We start from the raw sequence: 13,221 nt of genomic DNA on the forward strand, positions 1-13,221 counted from the left end.
GTGTCTTTACATGCTGGGTGTGACGGAACTGAGCTTATTCTTCCCTCTACCTTTTAATGGCAGTGGGAGGGTGAATGTTGAAAAAGTATCCATGAACATTTTTAAAAGATGAACTATAACTACAACAGCTACAGGCTCTTACACCCACTAAATAGAAAAGATTCAACCACTGTTCCATACAAATCTGACAAAGTATAGGAAAATTGCTTAATCTTCCTGATTAATTCTATTCATACGATAAATCAAAGAAAATTTTACCGTTTGTTTAGGTATTGTCTGTGACCTTTTATTGTGCTGTTAAGTTTGTACATTTTATTACTTAGTTTATGCAATATACACACCCACAATGCATGAATGCTACATGATACTGCTAACTAGTTTAAATCCATTTCTGCATGTCAGATACACTCAGTACATCGCATCATTGCATTTGGATATAACATTCATGTTAAGTGGAAAATCATGTAAGGGTAATTGCAAGCAAATGTGCATTTATATAGTGGGAGCATGGTAGTGTTGTTCTGACATTAAGCAAATGTCCACAGGTAGTTAGTGAAGATCATTTTTAAATAAAAGGTGACACGCTACCAAAATTTTAAAATAAATCGTTTGCTAGTCAAGCATTGTTGAAACACTCACTGAATACAGGTCAGCAGCACAGCATTTGTCATAAGACATACTTGGCCCAACAAACCATCCTCAAAAGCCCAGCAAAATTAAAGATGGCATCTAACCTAAAAAAATGTAAGCAGAGGGGAAATAATCACATGATATATTTATATTGATGATCTTAGCCACATGCAGCACTGAGCCTGTAACTGATCCAAATACAATCTGCAGTTATCAGTTCAAGAATCTTTGTTTAGAAAAAAGTGATTAGGGAGGAAATTAAATGAGATATTGCAGGGCTCGTTTTTAACCTCCACTAACAAATCCGTTTTGAGGCATGACACACAAACTGCAGTCTTTCAGGAATATTGTTAGATTTATAAAGTAGATTTTTTTTAAACCATTCAATTAGAGGATTAAATTAGTAATTTAAATGCCTAAAAAGTCTCAGCTTAAATTCTGATAGCAGCAGAGAAACAGGGATAGACAAGATTGGGCCTAATTCCTCAAGCATCAGAAGCTATGCTCTTATGCTCCAATGTCAGCTTAGATGATATTCAAGGATTCCCAGCAGCCACTTTAAACAGGCTTTAGGCCCTTTGCTTATGACAAAAGGAACCTAATGATTGTTTAAGGACCCCATTCAGAAAATAGTCAGAAACAATTGGAGCACTTCCAGTTCCTTCTAAGTCTAACCTGCAGTTATTTAAGGGATTATTGGAGCTCACCAAGTTTTTTCCTTGTTAAACTCATTCTAACGTATAGCCAAGAGCTTCTTCCTCTACAACAAAAGCAAAATACTGGAAATCTGAAATAAAAACAGAGAATGCTTGAAATACTTGGTCAGGCAGCACCTATGGAGAAAAACAGAGTTAACATTTCAAGTTGGAGGGTCAGTGACCCAAAATGTTAACTATTTCTCTTCACAGATGCTACCTGACCCGAACGTTTCCAGTGCTTTGTTTTTATTGCATTCTTGCTCTACCTAGCTCCACAACAGCAGTGAGCTCCATTCACCTGCCCCGCCTCCTAAGACTTACCCAAGTGCCACCACCAGCGTCAATCAGGAACATTGATCCAGAACTGGCATGCTGCCTCAGCTCATAGGAATTATTCAGATGGTGCTCATTTTGGCACAAGCCTTTTTTTTTTGAATGCACTGCCAACATGTCAAGTGTTTCGGACCCAAAAAACAGGCATAATAAATTTCTCCCACTCTTACTTTCGCCAGTGTGTGCAGGCCTGTGTACATAATATATATTCAACCTAAGAAAAAGCAGTATTTTGATGAATTATAACTAAGAATTAATGATGGTAATCAATTATTCTGACTAATAGCATTCAGTGATGTCATTATTTGTAAGTCCAAGTTGTGTAGGTGAGAGAATTGGGGTAGATCCAGAGAAAACAATTGCACCTGGCTTAACTGGAGGTAAGGCTACAAACCAATTTTGCAGTTTTGGCAAGGGGCATAGGCAGAAAAGCACAAAGTTCAGGAAATTATGGTGTGCCAAGAATAGTAGCATAATGCATTTATCCTCTGGGACTTAAAAGTGCAAAACAAACATTACACCATAGATAACCATGTACATTCAGGAAATTCTGGACTAATGTTCCCTATCTTACCCTGACCCCCTTCCTGACAGGTCTCCAATATATTTCTATTTCCTGTTATTTCAGATTCAGTGTTTTTATCATTTGTAAATATCTCCCCGTTTTTTTCTATAATGGAAGAACTGATCATGAAATCAACAATCCCTTTATTGCTGATGTCTGTCCGTTGTTGGCCAATGCCCAACCGATCAGTCATTGTGTTTGGGGTTTTGCTTCAGTGGATTATACTCCGAATAAGGACAACAGAAAGCGTCCTAGACTCCACCAAGGTGAACAAGTAATGCAGTCGTGAAAATGGCTGCTAAAGAGCCTTACTCCTTTTAGAATCTGGATAGAAGCACAAATTAATGTTTTACTACGGAAATTTTAAAATAGTTTGATTCCCATTGCTGTTGCAGGACACTTCAAATCGATTTATCCAATTCATCCATAATGGCTGAAAACTTCTTGACTGTAAATGATATCAGGATCAAGATTTTTTAAAAAGCCAAATAAAGCACTAATAACATTTTATGAATTATAGTTGTAAAACTTGAGTTGGGATAGTCCTGCAACACTGCAATTGCACATAGGAAACCAATGCCTTTCCCACATGAGAAATCAGCAGAGAATTAAGTCTCGCTAATCTTGTCAATGTATGAGGAAGGGCAAAATAAAACTAACCATTATCCCAGCTGAGTTGCATCAACTGTATCTGATACCCACAGTCTACAGAAGCCATAGAAACGAACTAACAGAAAATACAAGGTGGGGGGGTATCATAGGAGGTAAATGTATTACCAAAATTAGTCAGCTCAATTGACTTCTGTTGAAGAATTAGACAAGTTCACACAAATGTAATTCCTTATCTACATCTTTGGAAGGATCAAACATACAATTTATGTACTTGTTCATCTATCTAGAATGTAATCATTAGTACAGTGGGGGGCAGTGAAAGAAAAATCAGTTGTGCTTACCTAATGCAGAAATTTTCTATTACATTAGTCAATCTTTTGTGACATTACACAAGGGGAGACAATACCAAGTGTGCTCTTCAAGTGAAGAAAGATTATATCTAGGATGGGAGATAATTGAACCAGGGCACAAAGATGTACGAGTTTTAATAAGACATCATACATTCTGTCCTTATTGAGATACTTTTATTTTATTATTCATATAGTTAAATAGCAACTTACAGCAATTTGGGAAGCAGAAAGGAGAGTTGGTTGGAGCATTGGAGTTTGTCTGTAGTACAGGCACTACAGTGCAACCGCTGGTAAAAAGTATATTTTACAGCATGGCAAGTTTACACAGACAGATCCCATATAGAGAGGCATTAATTCATAATGGCAAGTAAAAGTGGCTAAAACGTATCAGGAAGCAAGGTTTTGTAGACAGGAAGTGTGCAAATAGTTTTAATAAGATTATGTATCATAGGATTAGTCTAAGGAACAATATTCAAATGAAGATTCCAGGCATTGACAGTTCAAAGCCCAGTTATAGAAAAAGGTATCAGACAGTAAGGGTTCCGCAAAAATGCAAACTGTAAAATAAAACAATCATGAGATTTTGCAACCAAAATAATGCTATTTTGCAAATGACTCATTCTGAATAGTCTGTTTTAAAAATACTTTTTTGCTTAATGTAACCAAGAGCATATGATTTTCAAAAAGCAGAACCACAATCATGTCATACAGCATGTTCATTTATGGGGGCAGACAGGGAAGTGATTTTAAGGCCGCAATCAGATTAGCCATGACCTTACTGAATGCTGGAGCAGGTTAGAGAGGTCAAATGGCCTATTCCTGCTTCCATTTCTCATGTTTTTACACGCTTCCTAAAAAAGTCGAAGTAGACAGGGGTTTATATTAAAGACTGCACACATTCAATTCATTCCCATTTTCCTTCCCTCGCCCCTAACAATTTCAGAAGGTATTTAAGTGCATTGGGAAAGTTTGAAACATATACCAGATGGAAGACAATAGTCTGATCTTTCAGCTGTTAAATGTACTTGGCATTCTAAGTTCTCCCTCACCCTGTATCTTATTTGATGTTACTTCTTTACATCTAGAAGAAGTGCATGCATTTAGGAATAGTGTGTGAATTTCCACCTTTCCTCATGTTCTGAAAATAATTGTACAATAAAAAGGTCAGGTAAAACATGCATTCAGTAAATTTAAAGCTGGCAAATGTACAAGCTTTTACTACTCAAATTATAGTGACACTTTTGTTCTTTTGGATACAAGATTATGCAGTGAGCTTAGTGGTGATGATAGCATCAAACAAATCAAAACCGTAGCAACTTCTGAACGCAATCTACCGGCAAATTGAGAGCAGAGAAATGGCTTAGATGAAGGAGTAGAAAGCCCCATATTTAAGTTTGCTGGTGCCACCAAGTTAGGTGGAACAGTAAAGAGTAGAAGGAAGCAAAAAGTTGAAAAGCATCGAGTGCGAAAAACTGCATCAGATGGAGTTCATTGTGTCGAAATGCAAGTTCATCCACTTTGGACCAAGATAGATGAGAGTATTTTCTAAATAGAGAGAAATCAGGAACCGTGAAGGAACAGAGGAAGTCCAAAGCTAGTGGATAGGTGCAAAAAAAGTGTGGTGGTCTGTATCCCAAGGGGGCTGGAATACAAAGGGGTGTAGGTTGTTACATAAAGCTGTAGTTAAATCACAATTGGCATACTGCATTCAGTTCTGGGGACTGCATCTGAGACTTTGGAGGGGCAGCAGCAGAGATCAGGTCATTTAAGAGAGATGACAGGAAGCATTTTGTCACTCAAAAGTGTCGCGGAAATTTGGAATTCTTTCCCCAAAATGCTGTTGAGGCTGGAGTTTTTAAAACTGGCTGACTGACTTTTTTGATAGGTGACAGCATTAAAGGTTAAAGAGCCATGGGTGGCTAGATGGAGGTAAAGTTCAGCCATGACCTCAATGAATGGACTGAGGGGCCAAGGCCTACTTCTGTTCCTACAATTTAGTGGCCGATAAAAATTAGAAAATTGAAAGATGTAGTTTTGTTGGATCTTAGTTAACAGAACACAACTGGTTGTGGTCTTTGAATACTTTGAATGATATGGAATTGAAATAAGCTTTAGACAACAAACTATGTCACTTAGAGCTGGATTCTATGTAAATTTAGAAGTTCATCAAAAAATATAATTCTATACTCAGATACAATTCAGAATGTTTTGCACTGAATGTCAGTTACACATGGAAGTTTAAAAAAATTTGTAAATTGCCGTATTTTTTTCTCTGCTCATGGTAAAGGATATCACTGCTGCAAAATGAAATATTACTCTACTTCCTACATTAAGTAATTCTAGGGTAGATAAGATGAAAAAAAATTTGCATTTATAGCATCTTTCACAACCATCAGACATCCTAAAGTGCTTGCACTTTTTGAGGCATCGTCACTGTTGTAACATGAGAAATGTGGCAGCCAATTTGCACACAGAAAACTCCCACATGCAGCCAGCAAAGAGATAACGACCAGATAATGTTTGTCACTCTGTGGAAGATATTAACCCAGATTTAAGATATTAACCCCATATCTTCAAAAATATTATGGAATCTTTCACATCCTGAAGGGGCCTCTGTTTAACCTCTCATCTGAAAGATAGCACCTTTGACAGCTCAGTTCTGCACTGGAGCATTGGCCTTGACTTTTTTGCTCGAGTCACAGAGTGGGACTTGAATCCACAACCTTCTGACTCGTGTTGCCAATTGTTCCATGGCTGACATTGAATAGAATAGACAAATACAGAACAAAATTCAGTCTGCAATAATGTGCCTCCATCTCAACCTGCAGAACAGTTACCTACACCTACTTTAGTTTGAATTTTCATTTTTCTATTCCAGTTATTCAGATCCCTAATTCTATAGCAAGTTATATGCAGTTACATGCTGTGGACCAATTCCTATTTAGAACTTGATTGAGGCTGACTAAATGATGCCACTCAAACTCATGAAAACTGGCAGGGAGAACGCTTTCACCCTAGTTTAGACCGGATTTATATGCTGATGCGAGGTGAAAAACAAGTGTCCCAACCTAGTGTAGCACCTAATCTCCTAATGCTACTTGCCCTTTCCATTAAAAATATCTACCCTGATACTTCCATAATACTCATGCTGTAGCATCATCTACAAAACAGACACGAGTTCTGAAAACTATCAGACTACAACCACAAAATGTATGAGCTGGGCAGCATTGCTATGAAATCATTGGGTATCTTCACCTTTGGTCTTGCACGATAATGCAAACCCATTGTCATGCTACCTGAAATACTCAACTGGCAAGGATACGAGAACAGATATTACAAATAGAGCCTTCCAGTGTGCCCATGTGGTTCTGTGTGTAAATGTGTCTGATAGTTGTGCTTTTCTGTAAATTCTGCATGGTGGTTGTCTAAGATATATAGGGATGCACCTATATCAGGTGTAAAATGAAATTCTGAAATGATTATCTACAGTTATCAAGCAAAATGGAAGAATTATCTAAATTCTGAAATGCAAACTTCATTGTACAATTTTGTTTAGTGTTTCTTCTTTCCATCTTCTTGCCCTCAAATGTTTCTGTGCATATGTGCCATGTTGGAAGTGGCTGGATAGTACAAGTGCTGAGACTCACTTACAGCAATTACCAGCTTTGCTGCAATTAGAAGTCCACCACCAGGAAATCACAAACAAAACTCACATTATCATTTTTATTTAACTGTACAGTATATTGTGATGCTGATTCCCAAGATGTCTGTGCAACAGTTAATTGTTGTGTGCTGGCACCCGGAATACACAAAAATTCCAGTGACCATTGCTGGGTAATGCATGTGCAGAGATATCTGGTGAAGACAAGATCAGGCTTCGTTATGGTATCTGTAGGGTATTCAGTCAAGGCTCTCCAATAGTCAGGTGCTGACGGACATTTGTGGAATTAAATCCCAAGGCAGTGTCTTTGGGAGAAATGTGGGAAAGTTTGAAAGGAAAGTGTAAAACAAAGTGGGTAGAACCTATTGTATAGAATCTAACATACATCTAGGAAATCAGTATGTAATGGAAAAGATGCAAGGTACAATTTACTAGTTTGAATTTTGCGCTATTCTTAAGCTAGTCAATTCTACTTTAAAAAAGTGAAATTCTAAGTTACTGCTTACACAAAAAAATACCCAAACAAGAACAGTGTTGGGCTGTTACTTTAGATAATTCTCTATTTATGCTAGGGATTACTCGGACAATTGAAATTTCAGATTAAAACTAGCCTGCTTTTCACACCCTCTCCTGAATCTATCTTAGATGCCCGCAAAATATGTTGTAACCTCACCATTTTCCAGTACTGACCACTCCCTTAATTGTAGCTTTCTAACCAATTTTATGGGGGACCAGTTAGCTAGGCAGCTAGTGTGTAGATCAGCTTAATGCCAACAGTAAGGGGTTTGATTCCCACTCCAGCTGAGGTAGGCCTAGGGCCTGATTCCTCATCCTACCCATAGTAAAAAATCATGGCATTTTGCTGTGGTTAGGCGAATAATCACCAAGGACCTGTTTTCAGGCACAATTAGAGGGTAGGAGACATCTGCGCTCTCTCGCTACACCATCCTTTTCAGCCCAAGACTGCACTTGGCTCAATTCAGAACAGAAACTCAAATTGAACCACAGACCTCCAATTCCATTGTGGTGAATGTTTAAGCACTAAAGATCAACCAAAATTGTGGTATGGCTGCAAAAGGCATATGGAAAATGAACAGGAACGAATTGATTGACAGAGCTGAGATTCATCTAATTCAAAAGATTAAAAAAAATAGGGTGAGTCAGAACCCTGGAACAAAATGAAAACAGAGAAATCGGAGATAGTGCATAAAAACACAAATGCCAGATGAATAAATGAAGACTACTGCATAAACACAAAGAACAGGCAATGTTGTGAAAAGAAAGAAATTTTTAATGTAAAATTACAGTTGGGAGGATTATTCCAATTTTGATAAGGACACAGATTGTATATTATTGTAAGATTGCTACAATATTAAAGCAACATTGCATCTGATGAGAGCTATAGCCAAGGAATGAATAAAACTACTGACTGACCTGATAACATCTTAGTAGCATTGCTGCTTACCAGATTTGTGAAGACTGCATGCATTTCAGAGTACTAAAAAGAAACTGGAAATATGCCTGGGCTTTGAAGTTTTTTTTAACGACACTATGGAAGGATCAGTTTGTAATTGTCGTGATTAAGTTAGTCTCGATCCTGTATTTTGAATTCACGTCATGACAGGTTGATGATGGGCAATACACTATCATTCAAGACAGACACTGCCTCTAAGACAATGAAATTGCTTGTAAAGAATCATGTTAAGATATGACCTAAATTATTGTTAAGGCCCTGCTCCTCAAAGACAGTCAGCTTTTGTGCAACAGTGACAGCTGAAATGTCATGGCATGACAAAATCTTGTTTTAAACTAGACAATGTTCTGCACCAAAACAATCTCATACAGCAAGAAACTGATGCTGAAAGTCAGTATGGACTATGACTGAAACAGCAATAATTTCTGTTAAGACCTGGTCTCAAGGCTCGATTTCTTCAAACACATTAATGTTCATGAAATTAGAAATGACAAACCACTGTAATATTAACTATACAATATAAAGATTGTTTATTTAACCAGTTTATTAAGCCAGGACTTGAATATAATGTTACTCAAAAGCATTCATTTCATTACATCAAGACACATTCAATGACGTAACCTTTTGATTTTGTGTCTGGCATATGGGCATTTATTTCATATATATTTTTAAACAAAACAAAGCAAGGCTAGAAATAGTTGTAGGCTGATTAGAACAACGCTAGTCCTAGAACAGAAATAAAAATTAAACAAACAATACAGTATTAAAGGTTAAGAGTCTCTTTGGCAAATAAAATGCCTCAGCCTTATAATATACTATTAAATACAAGATACTGTGAGTGAACAGAATAAATGAACTCTAAAGAAATGACACGGGAGGCAATAAAGAGACACATGACAACTGAATAAAAGGCCAAAGCACATCAGATACCATTAAAGACTATTTTAATGTTGTTGCAACTCCAACATGCAACAATCATTGGTGTGCAGTAGGCCCACACATTAAAATTTCATTTAAAATGTTTTAAATCCCTACATGAAATACAGTCTGCATCTACAAATATTAAGTCCCGGCCACCTTTAGCTTTTAAAGTCTGAATATTCACCTAAAATTATTGTATAATATAACTCACTGGTGTGAACTTCATGGAGCAGGGAATGTTACTTTAAAATTAACCTATGAAATTGAGAAGAAAAAAGTATTAACCTCAGCTTCAATGTATAGTTTCCAGAATCTGCCAGAGCTTGGGAACTGGGTGACAAGTCGCTCATAGGTCTTCCGCGCTTTGTCTATGGGTTGGTTCTAAAAGTAAAAACCATCAAAAATAATTTTTTACAGCATTTAAAAATATGCAATAAGAAGCTTTGATGATTTACTCCCCAGTCATCTCAGTAAGAGGCAATTTCACAACTGTTTGAAAAATCATATTGTGCAAGTTTTTGAACTGTATAATAAGCAAACATAACCCTATTTCACTAAACCTGTGCCTCTCGTATGAGAATGCTCCATGCATCAAGGTCATATGGATTTTCTTCTAATTTCTTTTCTGCCTTCTTCACTTTTTCAGGAACATACTCTGGAGCCTGTGGAGAGAGAAAGTATAAACTTACACCATTTGAACCACTCTTAGCAGCTTTATAAACAATATTTCAAATATTGTCCGCATCACAAAAAATGGGAGCTACATCCAGTCAAGCAGCAAACTGCAATAAATATCTTTGCAATAAACTACCTCAAAATTAATAGTAGGGATACAATTTTCACATTTAAAATCACCAATGTCACTAAAGTATAGACTTGTGATTACAGCAGAGCAGTCAACAGTACTGTAATTAAAATTAATTGAGAATGGATGGATTTAATGCATATTCAGTATTTTTGGATTTGTGTGATCTGCCTTAGCAAATCAAGCTTTTGTAGATCTGAAAAAATTAAAGCAGTGCCAAAACATTTCCTGCAAAGATTAAGATCAAGGTTTTAAACAACCTTGAAAGTATAAGCATTCCTCAACTAAAACACCCCTTTTCAATACTAGCAACTTAAAATCTCTTGTATCCTCAAATAATTAAAATCCACATAAGCCAACCAAGATTGCACGCCAGTGTTCACAACCTCTCAAGTAATCACTTTTATAGTTAGTCCCCTTGATGGCATGATTTTCTTCTGCAAGTGCTAAGCTATACAGAACAGGTAGCTGCAGTTGAGAGGACACTCAAATTGGAGACATAGCTAGTGTAATGGATGCAGGAAGTTACAAAGGGATATACAGGTTAAATGAGTGGGCAAGAATGGGAGTTTGATGTGAGATCACACACTTTGCATCCCAGAAAAGTAATATTTTTAAACATTAAGAATTAGGAACTTTGGAGGAGTTCCATGTTCGCAAAACACAGATACAAAAAAACAAAAATCTTGATGGAATATTGATTTATCTCAGGGCCAGAAAACAAAAAAGGGGAAGAAATAATGCTTTAGTTGTGGAGAGTGTGGGTCAGAACCCAAGTGCTGCATTCAGTTCTGGGCAGTGCAAATCAGGGAGGCGGTGATGCGCAGATGCGCAAATTCACCAAAATATCAACGTTTAAAGGATTAAATTATGAGGACAAATGACAAGCTTGGCTTGTAGCCCCATGAGTATACAAGATTGCGGAGTTATCTAATCAAGAAATTTAAAATAAAGTCAGTCATTAGGGTTAAGAGAATCTTTTCTCTTGTGATGGAATTCAAAACAAGAGGGCATAATCATGAAATTCGAGTTAGGCATTCAGGAGTGAACTTGGGAAGCTACCCTACACAAAAAACGCTAGTAACAATCTGGCACTCTTTCCAAAAGACTGTGGATCTTGGGTCAATTGAAGATTTCAAGAGAGAAATCGACAGATTTTTATGTTCTTATAAGGGTTTCTAAAGGCATGGAGCAAAGGAAAACGGAGTTATGAAACAGATCGGCCATGATTAATTAAATTGCAGATCAGGCTGGGGGACTGAACAGCACACAACTACTCATGTCCAGGTTCAAACCCATGCTGGTGCCCGATGAATTAAATTGCATCTCACACGTAAGGGCACTTCAACTGGACTTGGCTTAGAAGGAAAGGATCAATACCGGTTCAAGTGCCTGAACAGTTTGTACACAAATGGTAACACACAGAGACTGTTTAAAATTAAGTAATTTCTGGCATATTTTAAATTTGCAGCTCCCCATTAGCTCAGTGAGTAACTAAACCATTGAGACCATGCCTTTCCCATATTCAATGCTAAGTCTGTCCTGAATTAGCTGATCTTTGCCATAACTGTGTACTTGGGGAAGATGATAGTAGGGGCAAGGCAGAATGAGACAAGAGAAAAAAAGAAAAAAGCCTTTCGTTGGAAAAGTGTGTTTGAGAGAGAGAGAGAGCATCAGGGGAGAACACAATTGCGTGATGCCCTGATTGGTCAAAAATCCTGCTGTGACTCACCATCAAGGCACATGAATAAGGATAACAAGGGAGATACTAGATGGAATCTACTGTCTGTGCACCATCACCAAGGATGGAGTTGATGCTTTCAGGAAAGATGGGAGGGGAGATAACTAAGAGAAAAGTAGCCTCTAACTTAATTGACTAAAGGGCTGAAAGTCAAAATTAATAAGATAATTGTCTTAAAATTACATAATGCATACTGACATAGATGTCTCTATTTACTGTCATTTTGATGGTTATAGGGGAAGATGGAAATGGATGGGCCAAATGAAAACTCCAAAGGTTTCTGCTCAGCAGTAGAAATGAGTTACACAGCTAGTTCAGACCATGTCTACTTTAGAGAAAGAAAAAGGTGTGATGAAGGAAATCACTTATGAAAGTTGGTGGTGTTTGAAAACACCAAACATTTGGGGCCTTTTTCGCCATACTACTGCAGCTTTGAAAGTTTACACCTGGACTCGACAATATATGTGCCAGACCCCAAGCTGACAGTTATGGTCCAGTTAGAGACAAAAACACAACTCCAGAAATCCCAAGGCAATGAGCTTTGTGACCCACAATGGGGTTACGGGGGGATTGAGAGAAATAATTCTGGTGGGATAGGGGACACAAATTTCAAAGATCTTTCCCGATCTGTCGAGTTATAGCCATAATAATGAAATCAAAGTTATTCTCTGCTCCTCATAAAAGCAATAAGGTATTTGACCAATACTGCTCAAAGCTCTATGATACATGCACAAGCTTTGAGTCAAACCAATAATCTAGATTACTCTACAAAAACAGAATATGAAAATTCAGGCAAATCTAACTATCATTTTCCAAATCAAATTCTGCAAACTGCAATCCAATCCAGATTTACTTCAAGTCTTGAAGTTATAAAGAGGAAACAATAAGCAAATTCGAAGTCTAAACCTAACCATAAAAGAGTTAATGCGGCTCCCATTAGCCAACTTTGCTCCAATAGCCCAAGCATATCACTTCCACCCCAAATTGACCATAGTCAATGCACAAATATGAACTGAGTTTCTCCCCTCACCTGCTAAATGCTATCACTCATTGCTTTGAGAAAGGAGAAAGTCATAATTGAGACAGCCAACTCCCATTATTCGCCTCACCTCCCATTTTAAAATACTGCATTCAAATTTATCTGGTGTACAACCTGACAACTAAAAAGACTAGGATTTTGAAAATGACTTCATAAAACACTTTATGCAACTTAATGGCAATTTAATGTTATTGCTCGTTTAAAGGGAGTTGTGAACATCTGCACTAAAGTGTTGCTGCCAGTGGTGCGAAAAAAAAGTAACCAGTGCAAGTACAAACTGTACAAGCCTGAGGCAAGTAATGGCATGGATTCCATACAGGAATTACTCCATTTTTATTGCTCAATTTCAATTGATTAATTCCTTTGCCCAGGAGAATTCCTCCTGAACTGTT

At 37.3% G+C, this 13,221-nt stretch overlaps 1 protein-coding gene across 2 annotated transcripts in view; it reads right to left on the reverse strand.

Moving 5' to 3' along the window:
• Positions 1–13,221, reverse strand: part of cstf3 (cleavage stimulation factor, 3' pre-RNA, subunit 3) — a 107,308-nt gene that overhangs the window by 81,265 nt on the left and 12,822 nt on the right. For both annotated transcript variants that reach the window (XM_078549462.1, XM_078549461.1), the window contains exons 2-3: positions 9,805–9,906; positions 9,530–9,625 (exon numbers count right to left, since the gene is read on the reverse strand). In XM_078549462.1, the coding sequence (XP_078405588.1) occupies positions 9,530–9,625; positions 9,805–9,906 (198 nt within the window). The remainder of the gene's footprint in view (positions 1–9,529; positions 9,626–9,804; positions 9,907–13,221) is intronic.

The sequence above is a fragment of the Cetorhinus maximus genome, chromosome 9 (assembly GCF_964194155.1).
Source record: "Cetorhinus maximus chromosome 9, sCetMax3.hap1.1, whole genome shotgun sequence".
In the NCBI taxonomy this organism is placed as follows: Eukaryota; Metazoa; Chordata; class Chondrichthyes; order Lamniformes; family Cetorhinidae; genus Cetorhinus; species Cetorhinus maximus.